This window comes from Macaca fascicularis, chromosome 16 (genome assembly GCF_037993035.2).
Source record: "Macaca fascicularis isolate 582-1 chromosome 16, T2T-MFA8v1.1".
Taxonomy (NCBI): domain Eukaryota; kingdom Metazoa; phylum Chordata; class Mammalia; order Primates; family Cercopithecidae; genus Macaca; species Macaca fascicularis.
In genome coordinates, this window is record NC_088390.1 from 43666500 (window position 1) to 43691017 (window position 24518).

A 24518-nucleotide genomic window follows, 5' to 3' on the forward strand; every position below is an offset into this window, starting at 1 on the left:
TGCCAGTACCTACTCCACCTAGCACTCCTGCTTCGATAACGAAAGGAAGAATGGGTACTTGTTGCAGGGCTTAGGTACGACATGATTGTATAAATCTTGTTCAGTGTAGATGGTCATAGGGGCCACTAAGAATGACAGAAAGCACATAGATTCTGAAGAGCCATTCAAACATCGATAGGCTGAGGTACCACAGACAAAAAATATTCCTGAGGATAGGCAGACTGTTCGTGTGGGAGGAGTTACCCACCTGATGCATTGGGAGTTGGTTGTGTCTATAGTATTGCTATATTTTACACAGGTGAGGTTTGAGGTGTGGGTTATTTCCAGATTGGAGACAAGAGGTCCTACTAAAACGGAAGTGGTGTTTATTTCTGTGCTGAAGTCGTTCCATTGTTCAGGTACAGGGTTTGAAATGTATGGCCTGAAGTGCAGGGTGAGGTACATCCAACAGTTAGTAGGGTTTTGAGCCGAGACCTCCTGGAGCCCAGTGAGGGTGGTATTAGATAGGCTTACCAGGGGAGTATGGGTACGGAGAGTTTCATGTAGTTTTGAGAGATCCAGTCCTTTGTAGGGGCTAGGGGTGCTATGTACTCGGGTCAGTTGGGAGATTACTTCCTTTACATGTTTTTCTCTTGCCTGATCTTGAACTCCACCCCCATCAGACACACCGGTATGGGTGAAGTAAGTCCAACAGACAGTGGCTTCAAGTCCTCCAGGACAACTAGGATTAATCATTTTCCCTGTCCAATAATGAGTATTTGCATGCATGCAAAGGCTGGCAGAGTTATAGCAGTTGTGGGGCATATGGGTGTGGGCAGTGAAGGTGGGGGTTCCCTTAGATAAACTCCTATACAATGAAGCATCAATATTTCCGGGACGCCGCATTCTCCATAGAAACTCTTGGTAAGGGGAGCTACTGGTCATACAGCGGCATGGAGGGGTTACAGTGACAGTGAAAGGGGTAAGAGAACAGTAAAGAGAAAAATATGATAAGGGAGGGCCATGGGGATTTACGATATTAGTTACTTTCCTCCCAGTTGTCGTTTGAAGAGCAGGCACAGATCCTCTAGAGGTTCACAGGAATAGCTAGCGTTGTCTCCTGGATTTTCGGGTTCCTTTGGCGGTATCCAGGGTTTGACTCGAGTCTGATGTATCCAAGACTCCACTCCAGCTACTTTAACCGCAGTTGGGGTAGATAAAATGATAGGGTAGGGTCCTTCCCAGGATGTATCTAGGGATGGAGAATTAGAGGGAAGGGATTTGACTAATACCATGTCACCAGGGTGGAATAGTTCCTTTCCCTCTTCTCGGGCACAGGCTCCTTGTAATGTTTTGAGAACCTGTTGATATTTGGCTAAGGGGGTGATGTCTGCAACTAAGTTGGCCGTCTCTTGGTCAAGCACAAGGTCATTGGTTAGGAAGGGCCGTCCATACAGCATTTCGTATGGGCTAAGTCCTGCTTTTTGGGGAGAGTTTCGGATTCTTAGTAAGGCTATAGGCAACAGAGCAGGCCATGTGAGGTGGGTTTCCTGGGTTAGCCTTTTTAGATGTCATTTGAGTGTTTCATTCATTTTCTCGACCTTCCCTGAGGATTGTGGCCTCCAGGCGCAGTGTAAGTGATATTGTATACCTAATGCCTGGGATACTCCCTGGGTTATTGTAGCCTTGAAAGCAGGGCCATTGTCACTCTGTAAGCCTCAGGGAAGTCCAAATCTGGGAATTATTTCATGAACTAGTACCTTTATTACCTTTTGAGCCTTTTCTGTCCTACAGGGGAAGGCCTCTGCCCAACCAGTGAAAGTATCTACCCAGACTAGTAGATACTAAAATCCCTGAGATTTGGGCATGTGGGTAAAATCTAGTTGCCAGTCTTCTCCTGGATAATGGCCTGTTCTTTGTTCTCCTGAAGGAGCTTGGCGATAAGGCAGGGGATTATCTCTTTGGCACACATCACAGGCCCTGACTATCCGCTTGATAGTTTTGAAAAGGCCTGGTCCAGTAAATAATGATTTGGCCATCTGATGGGTGCTATCAATGCCTAAGTGAAAGGTTTGGTGAAGGGTTTTAAGTAATTTCCATTGGTTAGCTGCAGGCAAAAGTATTTTTCCTTCTTCGGTGGCTAGCCATCCTGAGGGGAGGAAACTCTGTCCTCATGAGGGTCCCCATTCTATTTCTTCTTCTGAGTACTGGGGCTTGGTTTCTCAGAGGGGATTACCCAATACTAGGGGTCCTTCTATAAGCATTTCTAATGGAGGGTCCTGCCTTGCAGCTCTTTTGGCTTCAATATCCGCTTGGCGGTTCCCTTCTATTTCCCTTTCCTTTCTGATGACCCCGGCAGTGTAAGACTGCCACCTCTCTAGGTTTCTGTACAGCCAGTAATAATTGCCTAATGGCTTCCTGATTTGATAGGTGTTCCCTCAGAAGTTAGGAATTCCTTTCTCTCCATATTGCTGCATGGGCATGGAGGAGTAGATAAGCATACTTAGAGTCTGTATATATATTTACCCTTTTTCCTTCTCCTGATTCTATTGCCCGAGTGAGGGCTATTAGTTCTGCCAGCTGAGCGCTAGTTTCTGGAGTGAGGGGTTTACTTTCAAGTATTCCATTATCACTGACCACTGCATAACCCACTTTTTGAAGTCCTTTCTCTGCAAAGGAACTTCCATCAGTATACAAGTTGAGGTCAGGATCAGTCAAGAGAATCTCTAAAAGGTCCACAAATGGGAATTATTATTTCCTGAATTAATCTTTTTCCTTTGTCTTTTTTTGTGTGTGTGTGTGTGACACAGTCTCGCTCTGTTGCCCAGGCTGGAGTGCAGTGGCATGATCTCGGCTTACTGCAACTTCTGCCTCCCGGATTCAAGCGATTCTCCTGCCTCAGCCTCCCAAGTAGCTGGGATTATAGACGTGTGTCACCACACCCAGCTGATTTTTGTATTTTTAGTAGAGACGGGGTTTCACTATGTTGGCCAGGCTGGTCTCGAACTCCCGACCTCAGATGATCCACCCGCCTCGACCTACCAAAGTGCTGGGATTACAGGTGTGAGCCACTGCGTCCAGCCAATCTTTTTTTTTTTTTTTTTTTTGTAGAGATGGGATCTCATTTTGATGCTCATGCTAGTCTTGAACTCCTGGACTCAAGCAATCCTCCTGCCTCTGCCTCCCAAAATGTTGGGATTATAGGCGTGAGCCACTGTGCCCAGGCTTATTTTCTGAATTAAAATAATTGATCTGGGTACAAGCTATTTAATACTGAGTTGATCTGTAGTTTTGAAATTTTAAAATGTGGTTTTTGAGATGACAGAATAAATATTGTTTCATTTAGTTTGGGTTTTTATTGTTGTGAGCTCTTATTTTGGTTTTTAAAAAGTATTTTTAAATTTTTATGGGCAGCACTTCATTCCATAAAAGAGAATGAATGTTGCTGTTTTGGTCTTTATTAATTAGTTTCTTTTTCTTTTTTTTTTTTTAATACTTTAAGTTCTGGGATACATGTGCAGAACATGCAGGTTTGTTACATAGGTAAACACGTGCCATGATGGTTTGCTGTTAATTAGTTTCTTAGTTAGCTATTGGCAGTATCTAATCCTAACTAATAAGGCCCTACCTTTAGAAAAATTATACTTACTTGAGATGATTATAGATTTTAAATTTGGTGATAGATTCACTTTCTCATTATATCAATGTCAGCACATTAGAGCCAAAAGTAGTCATTTTGGGGTGAAATTTTAAAATGCATAATTTAAGAAAAAACTCACGAGGACAAGCAAAGTTTTTGTTTTTAATTAAAAATCACCTATCTGGAGTTTGTTTTAAAAGTATACACATATGTAAAATTCATAGGCCAGGCACAGTGGCTCACGCCTGTAATCCCAGCAGTTTGGGAGCCTAAGGTGAGAAGATTGCTTGAGCCCAGGAGTTCAAGACCAGCCTAGGCAACATAGGGAGTCCCCATTTCTATAAAATATTTAAAAATTAGGCTGGGCACAGTGGCTCACGCCCGTAATCCCAGCACTCTGGGAGGCTGAGGTGGGTAGATCACGAGATCAGGAGTTTAAGACCAGCCTAGCCAAGATAGTGAAACCCCATCTCTACTAAAAATACAAAAATCAGCCAGGCATGGTGGTGGGTACCTGTAATCCCAGCTACTTGGGAGACTGAGGCAGAGAATTGCTTGAACCCAGGAGGCGGAGGTTGCAGTGAGCTGAGATTGCGCCATTGCACTCCAGTCTGGGAGACAGAGTGAAACTCCATCTCAAAAAAGAAAAAAAAAAAAATGGGCCAGGCACTGTGGCTCACGGCTGTAATCTCAGCACTTTCGGAGGCCGAGGCGAAAGGTCAGGAGATCAAGACCATCCTGGCTAACACGGTGAAACCCCATCTCTACTAAAAATACAAAAAATTAGCCAGGCGTGGTGGCGGGCACCTGTAGTCCCAGCTACTTGGGAGGCTGAGGCAGGAGAATGGCATGAACCCAGGAGGCGGAGCTTGCAGTGAGTGGAGATCGCACCGCTGCACTCCAGCCTGGGTGACAGAGCGAGACTCTGTCACACACACACACAAAAAAATAGAATTAGTCGGCCATGGTGGCACGTGCCTGTAGTTCCAGCTACTGGGGAGGCTGAGGTAGGAGGATCACTTGAGCCCGAAGAGTTTGAGGCTGCAATGAACCGTGATTGTAGTACTGCATGCTATGTGGGTGACAGAGTGAGACCCTGTCTCAAATAAATAAATAAATAATAAAATAAAAGTTATAGCCTCTCAGTATATAGTGTTTGAAGCCAGATGAGCATTATGTAGTTTAAATATCATTTCAAACAACCATCACTCTATCCAAACCCTTACCATTTGTTCCCCCTATTACTAACAACCAAAATAGCAATATCACAACAAGCAGCTTTTGCCTACTGCAAAGGTTTCCCCATTGATCATAATTATTTCTTGGATACCACCAAATGATAATGAGATTAGGAATGGCTTATAGGTTTTTGAGAAAAATTTCTTTGAGGAAAAGGGAACTGGTTTTAATTTATGGGCATAGTTATCATGATCTCAATTTTCCTCCCTTATAGAAATTAAAGGCCCTGAAATAAAATAGCCAAGGAATTTAGTTCTCAAACTGCCTTGCTTCCAAGTCTCAGCTGTGGTCTATTAGATATAACCTCTGGCTGACCTCAGATATAGATTATTATTCATAACCTGCCTTTCTCACTTCATTTTCTCCATAGCTCTAAGAGCTCATTTTGGAGGAATAATGGATGAACCATCTCCCTTGGCCAAACCTCTGGAGCTGAACCAGCACTCTCGATTCATAATTGGTTCTGTGTCTGAAGATAACTCAGAGGATGAGATCAGCAACCTGGTGAAGCTGGACCTACTGGAGGAGAAGGAGGGTTCTTTGTCACCTGCTTCTGTTGGCTCAGATACACTCTCTGATTTGGGGATCTCTAGCCTACAGGATGGCCTGGCCTTGCACATAAGGTAAGAGAGAGTTTAATGGTCTACTTATTATTTATTGGTCTGTCTTGTTAGTTTTGCTGATTATGTTCTGAAAAGAGCAAGAATGATTTTAGCGAAGACTGCTTTGACTTTTCCTATGTCACTGGACTCAAAGCTTTGTTGAGGAAGTCATAAATGATGTATTTTTCAGAAATCATGTATGTTTCCATCAAATTTTTCATGTTCTACTAGGTCTTTCTTTTTTATTTTTTTGAGACGGAGTCTTGCTCTGTTGCCCAAACTGGAGTGCAGCGGTGCGGTCTCAGCTCACTGCAACCTCCGCCTCCTGGGTTCAAGCAATTCTTCTGCCTCAGCCTCCCAAGTAGCTGGGATTACAGGCACCTGCCACCAAGCTGGCTAATTTTTTGTAGTTTTAGTAGAGATGGAGTTTCACCATGTTGGCCAGGCTGGTCTTGAACTTCTGACCTCATGATCCACCCGCCTCAGCTTCCCAAAGCGCTGGGATTGGAGGTGTGAGCCACCGCGCCCAGCCTATTTTTATTTTTATTTTTTTGCTCTGTCACCAAATGGGAGTGCAGTGGTACAATCTCAGCTCACTACAACCTCCGCCTCCCAGGTTCAAGAGATTCTCCTGCCTCAGCCTCCTGAATAGGTTGGACTACAAGTGCGTGCCCTCATGCCTAGCTAATTTTTGTTGTTTTTGGTAGACACCGGGTTTCGCCATGTTGGCCAGGCTGGTCTTGAATTCCTGGCCTGAAGTGATCCGCCTGCCTCAGCCTCCCAAAGTGCTGGGGTTAAAGACATGAACCACTACACCCGGCCACTTCTACCTGCTAGGTCTTTTAGTGAGAGCTAGTGAGTAAGAATTAGGTTGAGGAATTTCAGTCTTTGCACTACTTTGACTAACATGGTTTTAACTATCTTGATGATTGATAGGAATTTTCCAGGGGTTGTCAACTTCGTAGTAAGTTTTTTTGAACTGATTCGTCAGATTGTCAGGAAGTTATATTCTGTTTCTAGCAGGGCCAGTCCCCATTAAGGGCTGTTAATAGAGCTCTCCTTTTTCTCTAGAAACACAATTCTCTGTAACTGAGAATGTCAGTACATAGTAACACTAGATTGTTTTTATTTATCAATGTTTGATTATATAACTAGCGTGTGATATACTAACTTTTGGTCATTTGCTTTTCAGTTCTTGGATTAAAAGGTCTGGATCAGTGGTTCTTGGTTCTCACTGTTCATCAGAATCACCTCAGGGAGCCTTGGGAGATAAGCCCCATCCCTAGAGATTTTGATTCATTTGATACTGGCTTGGTGTGGAACTGGGGCTTTTTTTTTTTAAGGTATCCAGGTGATTGTTGTGTACAGCCAGCATTCAGATTATAGGTGTATCCTAGATAAACATAAGTTAGGGTGGCTGTTGCTGCTGTTATTATCTTGGTACCTCTATTATTACTGGGTCATAAAATAATTCAGCTCTGTTTTATACATTAAATATACTGACTCCATAATAAAATCCTGTATGAGATCTAGCTGGATGTGAGTGTTCTGTCTTACTGTTATCCCTAGGGCTTGGAATCCGGGCTTCTGGGAGACTAGGCAGTATTTGTTAGTGATCACCCTCATTTAGCTATGTAGAGGTCAAAAGAAAAGTGTAAAGCAAGTTAATTATGTTTTACTTCACAGATTCCTAGAATTGTAATAAACCAGAGAGATAATTTAACCTGACACTTTTTATTTTATCTTATTTAAAAAAATTAATTTAAAAAATTTAAATAGAGACAGAGGTCTTGCTATGTTGCCCAGGCTGGTCTTGAACTCCTGGCCTCAAGCAATCCTCCTATCATGGCATGCCAAAGTGCTGGGATTACAGACATGAGCCGCCACATTTGGCCATAAAATACTTTTTAATAGTTGGGAAAACTAAGGCCCAGTGAGGAGAAATAACTTGCCTAAGTTTGAATAGCCGGAGAACTTGGAATCAAACTCATATCCTGATTTTATTTCAGTAACTTTTCTACTCTACTTCCCCATCCATACAGGTGTCTTAATTATATAACTAGTTCAGACAAAGTTGGTCTGATGGAGTTAGTGAACAAAGCATTATCTCTGGGTTAAAAAGAGGAATAGAGAGCAGTATTTTAGTGGCCACTAAAATATTTTATCTTTATGTAAAATACTAAAGTATTTTATCTTTATGTAAACATTTTTTATTTTATAGTTCACTTAATGGTTGGCTTTAAGGTTAATACTGGTGGTGGCATTCTTCTCTCTTGAGGTCATTTGGAAGTGTTTGTAGGGGGGTTGTGACTGGTGGGACTACTTGCATTTAGAGGACAAAGGACCAATGATACTAAACCTTCTGTGGTATAGTAGATAATCCTACACAACCAAGAAATCTCCTACTCAAAATGTCATAGTGCCCCTCGTGAGAAAGACTGGTTTAACTCCAAATCCATAAAACCACACAGCATCTTGAGAAATCTGTCCAGTTGGAGTCTATGTGAAACATAATATCCATTTGCTGGATTAGGAAACTGAGTTTGGCAATGGTGATATAAACGCATTATAAGAAACTCAGCTAGTGATATCCCAAGGCAGTCTGTAGTTGCCAAGTCATTCCCAAAGTTGATGGCTCTTATGCAAAGTCTATGTGGTCAGTGGCATGAGTGTCTGGAATTTTTTTGCATGCCTTACTGTTGCAAAAATCATGTCCGTAGCTCGTGGAGGGGCCGTGGATTGAAGTGTGATCAGCGGCATGGAAAGGAGACAATGCCAGTTCCAACTCACTCCTCAGATAGCTAACATTCCAAAATAGAAAAAACGTTTTCTGTTTATCCATTCCTTAAGTCACTTCTGGATATGATGACCTTTGGGGTAATTTTAATTGAGTCAAATTCATTTGATAGGTGAAAGACCTCTGTCATGACATCTGTCACTAATTAGGTGTGTGACCATGGACACTACATATTATCTCCTTGGAGTCATCTATAAATTTGAAGATAATGATTCAGATACTCTTTTTCACTCCTGGAACTCAAAGTTAAATAGAGACTAAGTTGAGTTTAAGATTAGTTCTTAGAACCAATAGCCTAATCCTTCACGGGTGACATAGATTAAGGGGGCAGGTACATTCCTAGGAGATGTTAACTGGAGGTCATCTGAAACCAAAGGAAGTAACTGCCATAATGTAAGATGGGACTGAGTCTCTCTCTCAAGTTTAGGTGCTGAGAAGTCTAGTGGTATGTTGGATGAGCCAAATAGAAAATAGACTTTTCCTGCGATGGAAATTATTTGCTTCATGTACTTCCTAGAGTCCAATGAAAGACTGGGTGAATCACTTTTTTTTCTTTCTCTTTTTTTTTTTTTTTTTTAGAAGGAGTCTTGCTCTGTCGCCCAGGCTGGAGTGCAGTGGCACCATCTCGGCTTACTGCAACCTTCATCTCTCAGGTTCAAGCGATTCTCCTGCCTCAGCCTCCCAAGTAGCTGAGATTACAGGCACCTGCTACCATGCCCAGCTAAGCTTTGTATTTTTGGTAGAGACGGGGTTTTTTTTTTTTTTTTTTTTTTTTCTTTTGAGATGGAGTTTCGCTCTTGTTGACCAGACTGGAGTGCAGTGGCACAATCTCCACTCACCACAACCTCCACCTCCCGGGTTCAAGCGATTTCCTGTCTCAGCCTCCCGAGTAGCTGGGATTACAGGTGCCCGCCACCACGCCAGGCTAATTTTGTGTTTTTAGTAGAGACAGAGTTTCTCCATGTTAGGCTAGACCCGACCTCAGGTGATCCACCTGCCTTGGCCTCCCAAAGTGCTGGGATTACAGGTGTGAGCCAGCGTGCCTGACCCCGGCCTTTTTTTTTTATTTTTTGAGACAGAGTCTCCGCCTTCCAGGTTCAAGATATTCTTGTGCCTCAGCCTCCTGAGTAGCTGGTACTAGAGGCATGTGCCACCAGCCCGGCTAATTTTTTGTATTTTAGTAGAGATGGGGTTTCACCATATTGGCCAGGCTGGTCTTGAACTCCTGATCTCAGGCAATCCGCCTGCCTTGGTCTTCCAAAGTGCTAGGATTACAGGTGTGAGCCACCATGCCCAGCTGGGTGAATCGCTTTCTAAGCTTTATGACCCAAACATTTGAAAATAAGACCCTGGCTGGGCGTGGTGGCTCACGCCTGTAATCCCAGCACTTTAGGAAGCTGGGGTGGGCGGATCACCTGAAGTCAGGAGTTCAAGACCAGCCTGACCAACACAGAGAAACCCCATCTCTACTAAAAATACAAAATTAGCTGAGCATGATGGCATATGCCTGTAGTTCCAGCCAGTTGGGAGGCTGAGGCAGGAGAAGCGCTTGAACCTGGGGGTACAGAGGTTGCGGTGAGCCGAGATTCTGCCATTGCACTCCAGCCTGGCCATCACAGCAAAAAAAAAAAAAAAAAAAAGAAAAGAAGACCCTAAGTAAAAAGTAGTTACAGCTTGGTGGAAATATACAGACCTCACTGTAGACAACTGATTTGGCTTTTTATTTTTAGATAAGATCAGCTAGAGGTTGAGATATCAGCCAGGTTGATGTATTTCTGGAATTCATTAGTATTCAATTGAACATTTGAGAAGAAAGGCTAAATATGGACTTTTTTTTGTTTTGTTTTTTGAGACTGAGTTTCATTCTTGTTGTCCAGGCTGGAGTGCAATGGTGCGATCTTGGCTCACTGCAACCTCTGCTTCCTGGTTTCAAGTAATTCTCCTCCCTCAGCCTCCCGAGTTGCTATGATTACAGGTGCTCACCACCGTGCCCAGCAAATTTTTTTTTTTTTCTTGAGACGGAGTCTCGCTCTGTCCCCAGGCTGGAGTGCAGTGTTGCCATCTTGGCTTACTGCAACCTCTGCCTCCTAGGTTCAAGCAATTCTCTTGCCTCAGCCTCCTGAGTAGCTGGGATTACAGGTGCGTGCCACCACGCCTGACTAATTTTTGTGTTTTTAGTAGAGACGGGTTTCACCATGTTGGTCAGGCAGGTCTCTGACCTTGTGATCTGCCTGCCTCGGCCTCCCAAAGTGTTGGGATTACAGGTATGAGCCACTGTGCCCAGCCCACCATGCCCGGCTAATTTTTTGCATTTTATTTTATTTTACTTATTTATTTAAAAAATTTTTTTTGTTTTTTTTTTTTTGAGTCAGAGTTTCATTGTTGTTCCCTAGGCTGGAGTGCAATGGCACGATCTCGGCTCACCACAACCTCTGCCTCCCCGGTTCAAGCAATTCTCCTGCCTCAGCCTCTCGAGTAGCTGAGATTACAGGCATGCACCACCACGTCTGGCTATTTTTTTTTTTTTTTTTTGAGACGGAGTTTCACTCTTGTTGCCCAGGCTGGAGTGCAGTGGCATGCTCTCCACTCACTGCAACCTCCGCCTTCCAGGTTCAAGTGATTCTTCTGCCTTGGCCTCCCGAGTAGCTGGGATTACAGGCATGTGCCACCATGCCCAGCTAATTTTGTATTTTTTTAGTAGAGATGGGGTTTCTCCATGTTGGTCAGGCTGGTCTCGAACTCCTGACCTCACATGATCTGCCTGCCTTGGCCTCCCAAAGTGCTGGGATTACAGACGTGAGCCACCGCGCCTCGCTTATTTATTTATTTTTTTGAGACAGAGTTTCGCTCTTGTTGCCCAGGCTGGAGTACAATGGCGTGATCTCGGCTCGCTGCAACTTCTGCCTCCCAGGTTCACGCGATTCTCTTGCCTCAGCCTCCTGAGTAGCTGGGACTTCAGGCATGCACCACCACATCTGGCTAATTTTGTATTTGTAGTAGAGACAGGGTTTCTCCATGTTGGTCAGGCTGGTCTTGAATTCCCGACCTCAGGTGATCTGCCCACCTTGGCCTCCCAAAGTACTGGGATTACAGGTGTGAGCCACTGCGCCCAGCCAATTTTTTGAATTTTCAGTAGAGACAGAGTTTCACCATGTTGGCCAGGCTGGTCTTGAACCCCTGACCTCAGGTGATGCACCCGCCTTGGCCTCCCAAAGTGCTGGGAGTACAGGCACCTGGCCAGTGGACATCTTAATTTTGATAACCAGTGTATGATTATCAAACTGGCATATAACATAGCTATGTAGTTGTATGGATATTGGCAGTTTCTCTGCTCCTGTGGGATGTCACTTGAGGTCAGATAGTTTTGCATACTTAAAATTCACCACGTGCTATCAACCAACCAGAGGTATAAACAATTTGTCAACTACTAAGCTGAATTTCTGGTTTAAGTGCAGTTGGAACAGGTTATCTCTACATTTGGGTCTTTTACCTCTTAGCATAGTGTGATTTCTTTCCTCTTTTTAAAAAATCCACCACCTTACTGTCTAGCATAGTGTCTTTTCTTTAAATCTTTTTTATCCTGTGCTACATGTATGGGTTTTTTGTTTGTTTGTTTAGAGACAGGTTCTCACTCTATCACCCAGGCTGAAGTGTTCAGTGGTGCAATCATAGCTCACTAACTTTGAACTCCTGGGCTCAAACAATCCTCCCGCTTCAGCCTCCTGAGTAGTGGAGATTATAGGTGTGTACCACCGTGCTCAGCTAATTTTTAAAATTTTTTTAGAGATGGGGTCTTGCTATGTTGCCCTGGCTGGTCTTGAATTCCTGGCCTCAAGTGATCAAGCCTTGGCCTTCCCAAGTGCTGGGATGACACGTGTGAGCTACCTTGCCCAGTGTATACTTCATGTTACAGTGAAACAGGAGAATTCCCTCATTTCCCTTGCAGGATGTGCCACAGGGATGTGTCTCGCTCCTTTGGTTGCCCCACTGCTCAAACCCCTAAGGGGAGGATGCAGATGGGCAAGTGCAGCAGCCATGGGAAGCACTTTTGGGCTCCAGCCCCACGGCACCATCTGGGGGTGGTGTCTATGACTCCCAAAGCCCAAATGAGCATGTGTTACAGTGTGCTCTTTCAGCTTTGCTGTCTGCAGATGGCTTGTGTTAACCAGCTCAATAGACCTTCTGCCTTATTGCAGGGGCAGAGGGCCAGTGTGACAGCTTTCTGTATCCTTAGCTCTTGCCCAGTGTACCAGAAAAATTGGATCACATGTGGGCTCGAAGGATGAGTGCAAGGTTTATTGAGTGGTGGAAGTGGCTGTCAGCGACATGGATGGGGAGCCGGAAGGAGTGGCTGGAGTAGGGAGGTGGTCTTCCCCTGGAATCAGGCTCCTGGCACTTGATTCAGACTCTTTGACCACCTCCGGTTGAATTCCCCTCGGTGTCCAGACATCCTTCCTCTCTTTCTCTGCCTCGTCATTCTGCCATCACAAGTCTGCCGGTCTGCTGATGTCTGCTGGTCTGTTCCTCTGCTCCTCTTGATGTTCAATCACTTGTGTCTGTGCCCTGCTAAGGTCTTGGGTTTATGTGGGCACAGGATTGGGGGTGTGGCGGGCCAGAGTGATCTTGGAAAATGAAGCATTTGGATGCAAAAACAGGCATGCCTGCTCTCGCATAGGTCCATGGGCACAGGCCAAAGGTGGAGCCCTCGGCAGGGACTCTGCCCTTTCTGCCCTTTCCCTGTCCCCTTCCCATATCAATAGTATTTGAAACTCGATCTCAATTTTCTCTTATGTGTCTTAAAATATATGTTCAAGTCATTGAATGACCTTCATTTTATGGTTAACATAAAATGAAACGTGTTTGGTTAACAACTTTATTGGAGAACAATCTGTATTTGCTGTTATTTGTGTATACCTAAAACCAGCATAAGATGTCTGTCACTGGGGTTCAAGACAATAATTGTTGCTTTGGAAGGAGAAAGTATATTCACTCAGGAACAGCTCTGAAGTTGAGTTATATTTTTATTTCTTTTCTGATCTAGAAAGAAAAGTACCTTACCAATATTTTTGAAAATTGAGAATTCAGATGAGATTGCCTATAAGATGTTGGACCCTTCAGAATAATTTAACTAGAAAATTTTGAGCTTTTTGTAATTAGAAATAATTTGTAAAGTTTCTCCCATGATACTAGTCATAGTATGTTAATGAGTTTGGAATCAGCTCCTAGATACCACACTTCGTTTTCTTTTTTTTTTTTGAGATGAAGTCTTGCTCTGCTCTGTCGCCCAGACTGGAGTGCAGTGGTGCGATCTCGGCTTATAGCAACCTCTTCCTCCTGGGTTCAAGCGATTCTCCTGCCTCAGCCTCCTGAGTAGCTGGGATTACAGGCATGCACCACCGTGTCCGGCTAATTTTTGTATTTTTAGTAGAGACACCATGTTGGTCAGGGTGGTCTCAAACTCCTGACCTTGTAATCCGCCTGCCTTGGCCTCCCGGAGTGCTGGGATTACAGGCGTGAGCCACCGCGCCCGGCCACATTTCATTTTCATTCACAATTCACATAAAGCTGTGCAGACCTTTATCCATAGGAAATAATAGTGTCCAGGTCAGATTCTGGGAGGATCTAGGATTGACTTTCAACTTCTTCCATTGGGTCAAAAGAGAAGTTTAGGGGACAATAGTGAGAGAAGGCCTATTGTTCCTACATTCTATTTTTCACATTAACTTTAGGAACTATTAGTCAAGTTTTCTCAGTAGCTAATTGGAAAAATAATAGTTATAACAGGTTACATTTATTAAGTGCTTTACTGTATGCCACATACTCTGCTCTGCTTTATGGAGTACCACACTGAATTGTCACAACAATCCCATGAGGTAGGTATTGTGCTATTATTGCCCACAATTTTTTTTTTTTTTTTTTTGAGATGGAGTCTCACTCTGTCGCCTAGGCTGGAGTGCAGTGGCATGATCTCGGCTCACTGCAACCTCTGCCTCCCGGGTTCAAGCAATCCTCTAGCCTCAGCCTCCCAAGTAGCTGGGATCACAGGTGCCCACCATCATGCCTGGCTAATTTTCATATTTTTAGTAGAGACAGGATTTCACCATATTGGTCAGGCTGGTCTCGAACCCCTGACCTCAGGTGATCCACCTGCCTCAGCCTCCCAAAGTGCTGGGATTACAGGCAGGAATCACTGCGCCCGGCCTGTTGCCCACAATTTATGGATGGGGATTGAGACATAAATAACATGCTTAAGGTGGCCAGTTTGGGTATTGATTCTAGTCAGAGCTCGTACTATAAACTACTACACTAAACTAAAACCCTTGGTGTAACAGATATGCTTTCTTTTTTTTTTTTTGAGATGAAGTCTCGCTCTGTCACCCAGGCTGGAGTGCAGTGGTGTGATCTCGGCTCACTGCAACCTTCGCCTCCCAGGTTCAAGCTATTTTCCTGCCTCAGCCTCCCATGTAGCTGGGACAACAGGTGTGTACCACCATGCCTGGCTAATTTTTGTTTTTTTAGTAGAGACAGGGTTTTGCCATGTTGGCCAGGCTGATCTCAAACTCCTGACCTCAAGTGATCCACCCGCCTTAGCCTCCCAAAGTGCTAGGATTACAGGCGTGAGCCACTGCACCCAGGCCTTATGTTCTGTTGAGCAATTCTTCTCTAATTAAATGTTAGCCTTGTTAGAAAGGGATAGAAGTTAGAAAATATATATTTATATATACTTAAAAATTTTTTTTACAGACAGGATTTCTCTCTGTTGTCCAGGCTGGAGTCCAGTGGTGTGATCATGGCTCACTGTACCTTCAGACTCCTGGGCTCAAGCAATCCGCTTGCCTCAGTCCCTGAGTAGCTGGGACAATAGGTATGTGCTACCAGTCCCAGCTAACTTTAATTTTTTTTTTTTTTTTTTTTTGAGATGGAGTCTCACTCTGTTGCCAAGGCTGGAGTGCAGTGGCACGATCTTGGCTCACTGCAACCTCTGCCTCCCAGGTTCAAGCAATTCTCTGACTGAGCCTCCCGAGTAGCTGGGATTACAGGTGCCCACTACCACGCCCAGGTAATTTTTTGTATTTTTAATAGAGACGGGGTTTCACCATCTTGGCCAGGCTGGTTTTGAACTCCTGACCTCGTGATCCCCCACCTTGACCTCCCAAAGTGCTGGGATTACAGGAGTGAGCCATAGTACCCAGCCTAAAATTTTTTGTAGAGATGGGGTCTCACCATGTTGCCCAGGGTGGTCTTGAACTCCCAGGCTCAAGTGATCATCCCACTTTGGCCTCTCAAAGTGCTGGGGTTACAGGTGTGAGCTACTGTGCCCAGCCTAGAAAAAATATTTTTAAATAATGCTTTATTAAAGAAGCATAATAGAAAATAAAAAACAACACAAGCAAGCAAAAATAAACCCTTGTATATTTGCCACCCAAAGGTTACTCCCTACCATCTGTATCCTTTTCTATGCATATATATATATATTCTTTTTTTTTTACTAAAATGAGGTCATACTGTACACACAGTTTTATAATCTGCTTTTTTTAGTCAAAAAATTTTCACTTTCTATTTCAATAAATTTTAATCTAATTTAATATACACACTATTTCATTTCTCCAAGGAACCTCAAAATTCTGGTTCCTTCATGCAAGTATCCAATCCACATCTACAAATTGTGTATTATGTTCTTTAAATTTCTTAATCTGTCACATTCTATCACATTACCACCCCCCACCTTTTTTTTATGACATTGACTAGTGACTCGTTTAAGAGGAAGTTAGCAAATCATGAAAGTATGTGGTTGCTAGTGAAAATTTGGTAGCATATAGAGAAACAGCAAGAAAAATAAAGGAAGATTACCATTCTACACTTTTTATACTTACAGAGCAACAATTGGTATTAATTAATTGCATTAACGATGATACTTTAATGAATTTTATAATCATTTTATGTGCCATTTATGACAGAGCTTTTTAGTTTTGGCTATATATGTTTGTGTTTGACTGGGAAAGAAATACAGATTCTCATTTCTTTTTAGTCTCTCACTTTAAACTCCTTGAGTTTGAAATGACTCTTTAAATCTAGTGGTAGAGACAGAGTTAAGTAATAGCTTTAAAAGCTGTTGGAATAGTAAAATGTGCCATACTGGTATAATATATTATTTATTATCAAGGAGTCCTTTTATAAGATAAACATTTTTTACTGGAAAAATCTCTTTAAGTCTTTTGTATGTTAGTGCTTAAAACTTGGAAATTTAGGTCTGAAAGCCTTTTGATGATGGCAAATATATACTATCAATATTATAATTCACATGTTGAGAATAACCACTACTGAAAATGCAGGAGGCCGGGTGCGGTGGCTCACACCTGTAATCCCAGCATTTTGGGAGGCCAAGGCAGACGGATCACCTGAGGTCAGGAGTTCAAAACCAGCCTGACCAACATGGCGAAACCCTGTCTCTACTAAAAATACAAAAATTAGCCAAATGTGGTGGCGAGCACCTGTAATCCCAGCTACTCGGGAGGCTGAAGCATAAGAATTACTTGAACCCGGGAGGCGGAGGTTGCAGTGAGCTGAGAGCACGCCACTGCACTGCACTCCAGCTTGAGCAACAGAGCAAGACTCCATCTCAAAAACAGAAACAAAGAAAAGAAAGTGCAGGAAATTTTATTCCTGCTTCCTATCTATTGGCTCATCACTATCAAGCTTTGACATGGGAAATAGGGAAATTGGCTCTGGTTTTGTTTATATTAAGGCTTTGCTTATGGCTAGTGTGAGAGTGTTCTTATGTATTGACTTTCTTAGCATTTCTCATTTAGCTTTCCTGAGCTTCTTCACTTCCCCTGATAGCTCTCCAAACTCTGCTTTCAATGCTCCTTCCTTGATATTCTGAGGTTCCCAGTTGCCATGGTGCCTTTGTAGTGAGTAGACAGAGAAGATCATTATGAGATCTGCAACTTGGTACTCCTTTGCTGAGGGCACTAGTTTCCTCTCTCCATCTCCCACCCACCCCTTCTTTCCATTCAGAAAACAGGAGCTGTCTGTGGCCATGTTTGTATTTTAGTCTCTGGAGTGCATTCTATAAACTTCGCTAATTGCGGAAATGAAATTATGAATGTTGTAAGTAAGGCTTGGTACAGCTGCTTGATAGTGTTTATTACTTTGATTATTTCAAGTGTAATGCATGCATTTCCCCCTCTTTTCTTTCTGTTAGCATAAGTTTACAAGTGAAGTTTGCATTTACTACTTTATATTGTTAAATTATTCGAAGTAATGTAGGTTTATTATTAGAAAAGTTGGAAATCCAAGAAGTTTTTTTTTTTTTTTCCCCCAGATAGAGTCTTGCTCTGTCACCCAGGATGGAGTGCAGTGGCATGATCTTGGCTTATTGCCTCTGCCTCCTGGGTTCAAGTGATTCTCGTGCCTCAGCCTCCTGAGTACCTGAGATTACAGGTGCCCGGCACTATTCCCAGCTAATTTTTGTATTTCTAGTAGAGACGGGGTTTTGCCCTGTTGCCTAGGCAGGGCCGCCCGCCTTGGCCTCCCAAAGTGCTGGGATTACAGGCGTGAGCCACCATGCCCAGCCTCAAAAAGTATTTAAAAAAATAAAAACACTAAGGAATACAATCATTCCATAATAATCACTATTCATATTTTACATATTTCCTTTCTGTATTTTTTACCACTTACGGATAAATGTCATTAAAATATACATACAGATGATATTATAATGAATATACAGCTCTGTTTTCTGCTTTTTTCCCCCATATAACAACACTTTCTCATGTCATTACAAATCTTTTTTTTTTTTCATTTTTTTCTGTGGACAGGGTCTCTGTCACCCAGGCTGGAGTGCAGTGGCATGATCACGGCTCACTGCAGCTTCGACCTCCCTGGGCTCAAGTGATTCTCCCGTGTCAGCCTCCCAAGTAGATGGGACTACAGACGTACACCACCACGCCCAGCTACTTTCTGTATTTTTTGTAGAAACAGGGTTTCGCCATGTTGGCCAGGCTAGTCTCGAACTCCGGACCTTAGGTGATCTACCCTCCTCGGCCTCCCAAATTGCTGGGATTACAGGCATGAGCCACCTCGCCTGGACTGATTCTAAATTTGGCTATTGTGAATAGTGCTGCAGTAAATATGGAGTACAGATATCTCTTTGATATGTTGATTTCCTTTCTTTTGGATATATACCCAGTAGTGAAATTGCTGGGTTATATGGAAGCTCTATTTTTAGTTTTTTGAAGAGCTTTCATACTGCTTTCCATAGTGGCAGTACTAAATGTACAAGGTTTCCCCTTTCTCCACATCTTCATCTCATGATACTACTTCAGTGGGTTCTTGTTACCCATAGGATATATTAGTGTCTAGCCAAACATTGTGTCACAGGTGCTTAATATTATTTCTAATACTCACAACAGTACTCATCATTATTATGGTGGGCTAAATGAGTTCTATTAAGGGTCCAATACGGTCTCGGAGATGTTTGAACTAGAATTTGAAGGATTAACAAAAAAAAAGGCTAGCAAAGCTAGGGGTGTGTGTGTGTGTGTGTGTGTGTGTGTGTGTGTGTGTGTGTGTTTGTGTGTGCGTGTGTGGAAGGGTAGAGCTGGTGGGGTAGACAACATGCACAGAAGTACCAGTGAAACATCTAGCATTTTCAGGCAATTACAAGTCATTGACTATTACTGGAATGGAAGGTGGGCAGCATGATCAGTGCCAAAGAAGAGGCAGGTAAGACAGAGATCAGGTCATTAAGGGTCTTTTATGTCGTACTGTGATAATAAATAAGCATTTGGTCTCTATCCTTGGTTCCTGCACACAGTTCCTAAAACCTTGGAATTTCTTGACTGGTAAGTGTCTTTTATGATAATGAGATGACTGGGGTCTGAGGGCCCCTGGATAGCTTCAGGCTGAGGTCTGGTCACCAGAAAGTCCAAGGAATAATTAGAGAGTTGAAACTTTCACCTCTACTCTCTAACCTCCAGGGAGGGGCAAGAGGCTGAAAATTGAGCTAATCACAAGTGGCCAGAGATTTAATCAATCATGCCTACTTAATAAAACCTCCATAAAACCTCCTAAAAAACAGAGTTCATAGAGCTTCTGGGATGGTCAACACATGGAGGGGCTGGTAGAGCTGTATACCTGGAGGAAGGTTTGGAAGTTCTGTGCCCCTTCCCCCATACCTTGCCCTATGTGTCTCTTCCTGAGTTCCTGAGTTGTATCCTTTATAAACCAGTAATAGCAAGTCAACTCTTTTCCTATGTTCTGTATGTCATTCTAGCAAATTATCAAACATGAGGAAGGGGTCATGGGAATCTTCGATTTACAGCTGGTTGGTCAGAAGTACAGGCGACTGGGATTTGCAACTGGTATCTGAAGTAGGGGACAGTCTTGTGGGAGGGACTGAGCACTTAACCTGTAGGATCTATGCTAACTCTAGGTAATTAATATAAGAATTCAAATGTGAGACTCCCAGTTGGTGTCTGGATAGAACTGGTTGTTGAGATGGAAAAAACCTGTACATTTGGTGTCAGAAGTGTTGTAAGTAAATACAGCTCAGACATAAAACATCTGTAAAATGGAAAACAATATTTAGGTTCTCCTTACCTGTGCAACCGACTTTATTAAAAATATGGATTCCAGCTGGGTGCGGTGGCTCACGCCTGTAATCCCAACACTTTGGAAGGCAGAGGCGGGTGGATCACCTGAGGTCAGGAGTTCAAGACCAGCCTGACCAACATGGAGAAACCCCATCTCTACTAAAAATACAAAATTAGCTGGGCGTGGTGGCACATTCTTGTAATCCCAGCTACTCGGGAGGCTGAGGCAGGAGAATCACTTGAACCCAGGAGGTGGAGGTTGTGGTGAGCCGAGATCGCGCCATTGCATTCTAGCCTGGTCAAAAAGAGTGAAACTCTGTCTCAAAAAAAAAAAAAAAAAGGATTCCTGGCTGGGTGCGGTGGCTCACGCCTGTAAATTCCTAGCACTTTGGAAGGCTGAGGCAGACAAATCACTTGAGGTCAGGAGTTTGAGAACAGCCTGGCCAACATGGTGAAACCACATCTCTACTAAAAATACAAAACTTACCCAGGCATGGGGACATGTGCCTGTAGTCCCAGCTACTTGGGAGGCTGAGGCACGAGAATCACTTGAACCCAGAAGGCGGAGGTTGCAGTGAGCTAAGATCGTGCCACTGTACTTCCAGCCTGGGTGACAGAGTGAGATACCATCTCAAAAAAAGAAAAAAAAAAATGTGGATTCCTGAGTCCTATCCCAGATTTATTAGATTACAGCCTCTGGTCGTGGAGCCCAGGAATCATTATTCTAATACTTTCCAGGAGAGTCTGGTATAAATCCCGAGCCAAGAAGCACTTTTTCAGAGCTTTGAACAATGCCTGGCATATTTCAGTACCTTAATCAATGTCTGTTACATTGAAATTAAAGTTGTACAAATGGAAATCTACTTGCACAAGAATATATAGTAGAGTGGCTGGGCATGGTGGCTCACGCCTGTAATCCCAGCACTTTGGGAGGCCGAGGCAGGCGCATCATGAGATCAGGAGATTGAGACCATCCTGGCTAACACGGTGAAACCTCGTCTCTACTAAAAATACAAAAAATTAGCCGGGCGTGGTGGCAGGTGCCTGTAGTCCCAGCTACTTGGGAGGCTGAGGCAGAATAGTGTGAACCCGGGAGGGGGAGCTTGCAGTGACCCAAGATTTCGACACTGAACCCCAGCCTAGGTGACAGAGTGAGACTCCATCTCAAAAAAAAAAAAAAAAAAGAATATATAATAGAAAGGAAATGTGTCTTAGGGAAATATCTACCTCAATATCTACCTCATTCTTTTTTATGGCTCAATAGTACTCCATTGTGTATTGGGGTAGATATACTCTTTATTTTATTACATATTTCTTTTTATCCATTCATCTGTTGATGGACCCTTAGGTTGATTCCAAATCTTGACTATTGTGAATAGTGCTGTAATAAACATTAGAGTGCAGATATCTCTTCAATATACTGATTTCCTTTCTTTTTTGCATTTACCTAGCAGTGGTATTGCTGGGTTATATGGCAGTTCCATTTTTAGTTTTTTGAGGAATCTCCATGCTGTTCTCCATAATGGCTGTACTAATTTACATTCCCATTGTGTTTTAATTTATACAACCATCAACGGAACCACCAATACAAGGGTTCCCTTTTCTCCACATCCTCTCAGCATTTGTTACTGCCTCTTTTGGGTAAAAGCGATTTTAACTGGAGTGAGATGATATCTCATTGTAGTTTTGATTTGCTTTTCTCTGATGATCCATGATGTTGAGCGCCTTTTCATATAGCTGTTTGCTAATTGTATGTCTCGTTTTGAGAAATGTGTGTTCAGATCTTTTGCCTATTTTAAAATTGGATTATTAGATATTTTCCTATTGAGTTGTTTGAGCTCCTTTTATATTCTGGCTATTAATCCCTTGTCAGATGGAGATACTGCTTATTGAAATGAAAATGAAGTTGTAATAACCATAGTTCGATATCTCATATTTTTCTGAGTATTCTTTCTCCCAAGATTCATAGTTCTTTAGTTCTTTTTTTTTTTTTCCTTCAACTTCTATTTTAAGTTATGGGGTACACCTGCAGGATGTGCAGGTTTGTTACCTAGGTAAATGTATGCAATGGTGGTTTGCTGCACAGATGAACCCATCCACCTTGGTATGGAGCCCAGTATCCGTTAGCTATTCTTCCTGATGCTCTCCCTCCTGCAACCCCCGATAGTTCTTACCTCAAAATGCTAAATTTAATAATTCTTCCTAAGTGAAAATTCTAACCTCCTCCCCAGTAAAATCTAATGATAGTCACAAAACTGGGACTCCATCAGTCAGGAAAATGTCTAGGAGTTCATCAAGGAAAGATTCTTCAGAGTGTTCAGAATATTGAATTTGGGTTCCAGGATATCCTGATCCGTTAAATCTATCATGACCCACTAATTGTGTCACATCATATCTACATTTTTTCCCTTTGTCTATATTTTTTGTTTCTTTAAAAATTTTTTTTTTGTAGAGATGGGGTCTTGCTCTGTTGTCCAGGCTGGTTTCAAACTCCTGGACTCAAGTGATTGATTCTTCCACCTTGGCCTTTTGAAGTGCTGACATTACAGGTGTGAGCCACCGGACCCAGCTGCCTTTATATCTATTATTTCAGTTCCCACTATCACTGACCTTATGTAGGTGTTCATTATCTCTAGCCTAGTCTATTGCAATGGCCTTTAACTATTTTCTCTTACTTTAGTCTCTCCCTGTTTCACATCTGTTCAAAAACATGTAATGTTTTCCCTCTGCCTTCAGAGTAAAGCCCAAGATAATAACCTCAACCTTTACTGCCATTTATTAAGCATTTATTGTGAGTTAAGAACTAAGAGCTTTCAGTATTTATCTTATGTAACCAAACAACAGTCAGTCCTGTAAAATAGGCATTAATTATCTCCATTTTCCAGAAGAGGAGGATACAGGCTCAGAGAGATTATGTAATTTACCTACCTAATAAGTGGTGGAGGCATTGAGTCATGATATTCAAGTTCTTCCACAATCAGGCCACAGCTGATTTTTCTGGTCTCGTTTCTATCCAGTGTTTTTTCCCTCTTTGCTTATTCCAGTTGCAGTAGACAATTGCCTGTTTCCTAAAATTCGATATACTTTCCATCTTTATGCCCTTTGATCATTCTGTTTGTATCTCTCTCTGTCATGTTTCCTTATTGAAATGCCATTTCCCTGACTGTTGAAATTCCATTTACCCTTGGAGGTCATCACTCTTTTTTTTTTTTTTGAGATGCAGTCTTGCTATGTTGCCCAGGCTGGTCTCAAACTCCTGGCCTCAAGTGATCTTCTCACCTCAGTTTCCCAAATGCTAGGATTACAAGTATGAGTCACTGTGCCCATCTGAGGCCATCAATCTTTAAGGATCTTCTGAAATACTGCCTGTGCTATGAAGCTTTTCTTTCTTATTCTTCTTCTTCTTCTTTTTTTTTTTAATTTTTGAAACAGGATCTTGCTCTGTCACCCATGCTGGAGTGCAATGGCATGATCTCGGCTCACTGCAACCTCCACCTCCTGGGTTCAAGCAATTCTCCTGCTTCAGCCTCTTGAGTAGCTGGGATTACAGGCACATACCACCATGCCCAACTAATATGAAGCTTTTCTTGTTCTTTCTCCTGTATTGTTTTTCTCTTCTGGTGATTTGGCGTTCCATTTTCTGCAACAATAATTTCATTTCTTCTCCATTGTCCTTAAGCCAGCAGTTCCATTTGTACCATTTCCTGCCTCTTCTAGACACTTTTAATTTATAGCTTTGCCACATATTTTATTAAGAAAATAGAGACTATCTGGCTAGTACTTCTTTCTAACACCTCATTTCAAACTTACTTTTATCTGTATTCACCTTCTCATTTTTCCTTCATGCGTGTGTGTGTGTGTGTGTGTGTGTGTGTGTGTGTGTGTTTTGTAACCCACAACAATGCTGACAACATTTTTCCTTCTCTCCTGAGAAGTGTTCCAAGTGCTTGGAACAGAGGATGACCAAAGGAGGGGGGAGGGTCCTGAGAAGTATTCCAAGCACTCTGATTTCTTCCATCTTATAGAAGACCTGTTTTTGATAGCCACATTCCCTTTGGACTATTGTCTTATCTCTCTGCCCCGTTTTATGGCCAAGATTTTCAGAAGTGCTATCCCTACTTCCTCATCTCCCATTCATTCTTAAAGCTATTCTATTCTGTCCTCTGCCTAACTATGCTATTGAAACTGCTCTCGTAAAAACCACTAATGACTAATGTATTGCTAAATCAGTGTATGCTTTTCAGTTCTCATCCTTATAGGTCTCTCAACAGTTCCATACAAGTGACTACTTTTTTCTTAAACACATGCCTTCTTTTCTGCTAAAGACTACACTTTCATGACTTTCCTGTGTTACCTCCTTTCTACTCTTACCAATCTCCAGTCTCTCTTGCAAGCCCTTCTGCTTTCATGCAACCTCTGAGTGTTGAATACTTTCATTGTTTGGTTCTGGTCCTTCTTATCTTTTTACCTGATATACATTTATTTCCTTCCTTCCTTCCTTCCTTCCTTCCTTCCTTCCTTCCTTCCTTCCTTCCTTCCTTCCTTCCTTCCTTCCTTCCTTCCCTCCTGTCTCTTTCTCTCGTCTCTCTTTCTCTCTCTCTCCCCTTCTCTCTGTTTTTTTTTCTCTCTCTCTTTCTTTCTCTCTTTCTTTCTCTCTCTTCTTT

At 42.7% G+C, this 24518-nt stretch overlaps 1 protein-coding gene across 15 annotated transcripts in view; it reads left to right on the forward strand.

The window, feature by feature from the left end:
* ACACA (acetyl-CoA carboxylase alpha) overlaps positions 1 to 24518 on the forward strand; it is a 330564-nt gene that overhangs the window by 80771 nt on the left and 225275 nt on the right. For all 15 annotated transcript variants that reach the window (XM_005583932.5, XM_005583930.5, XM_005583933.5 and 12 more), the window contains one exon: positions 5229 to 5481. In XM_005583932.5, the coding sequence (XP_005583989.1) occupies positions 5229 to 5481 (253 nt within the window). The remainder of the gene's footprint in view (positions 1 to 5228; positions 5482 to 24518) is intronic.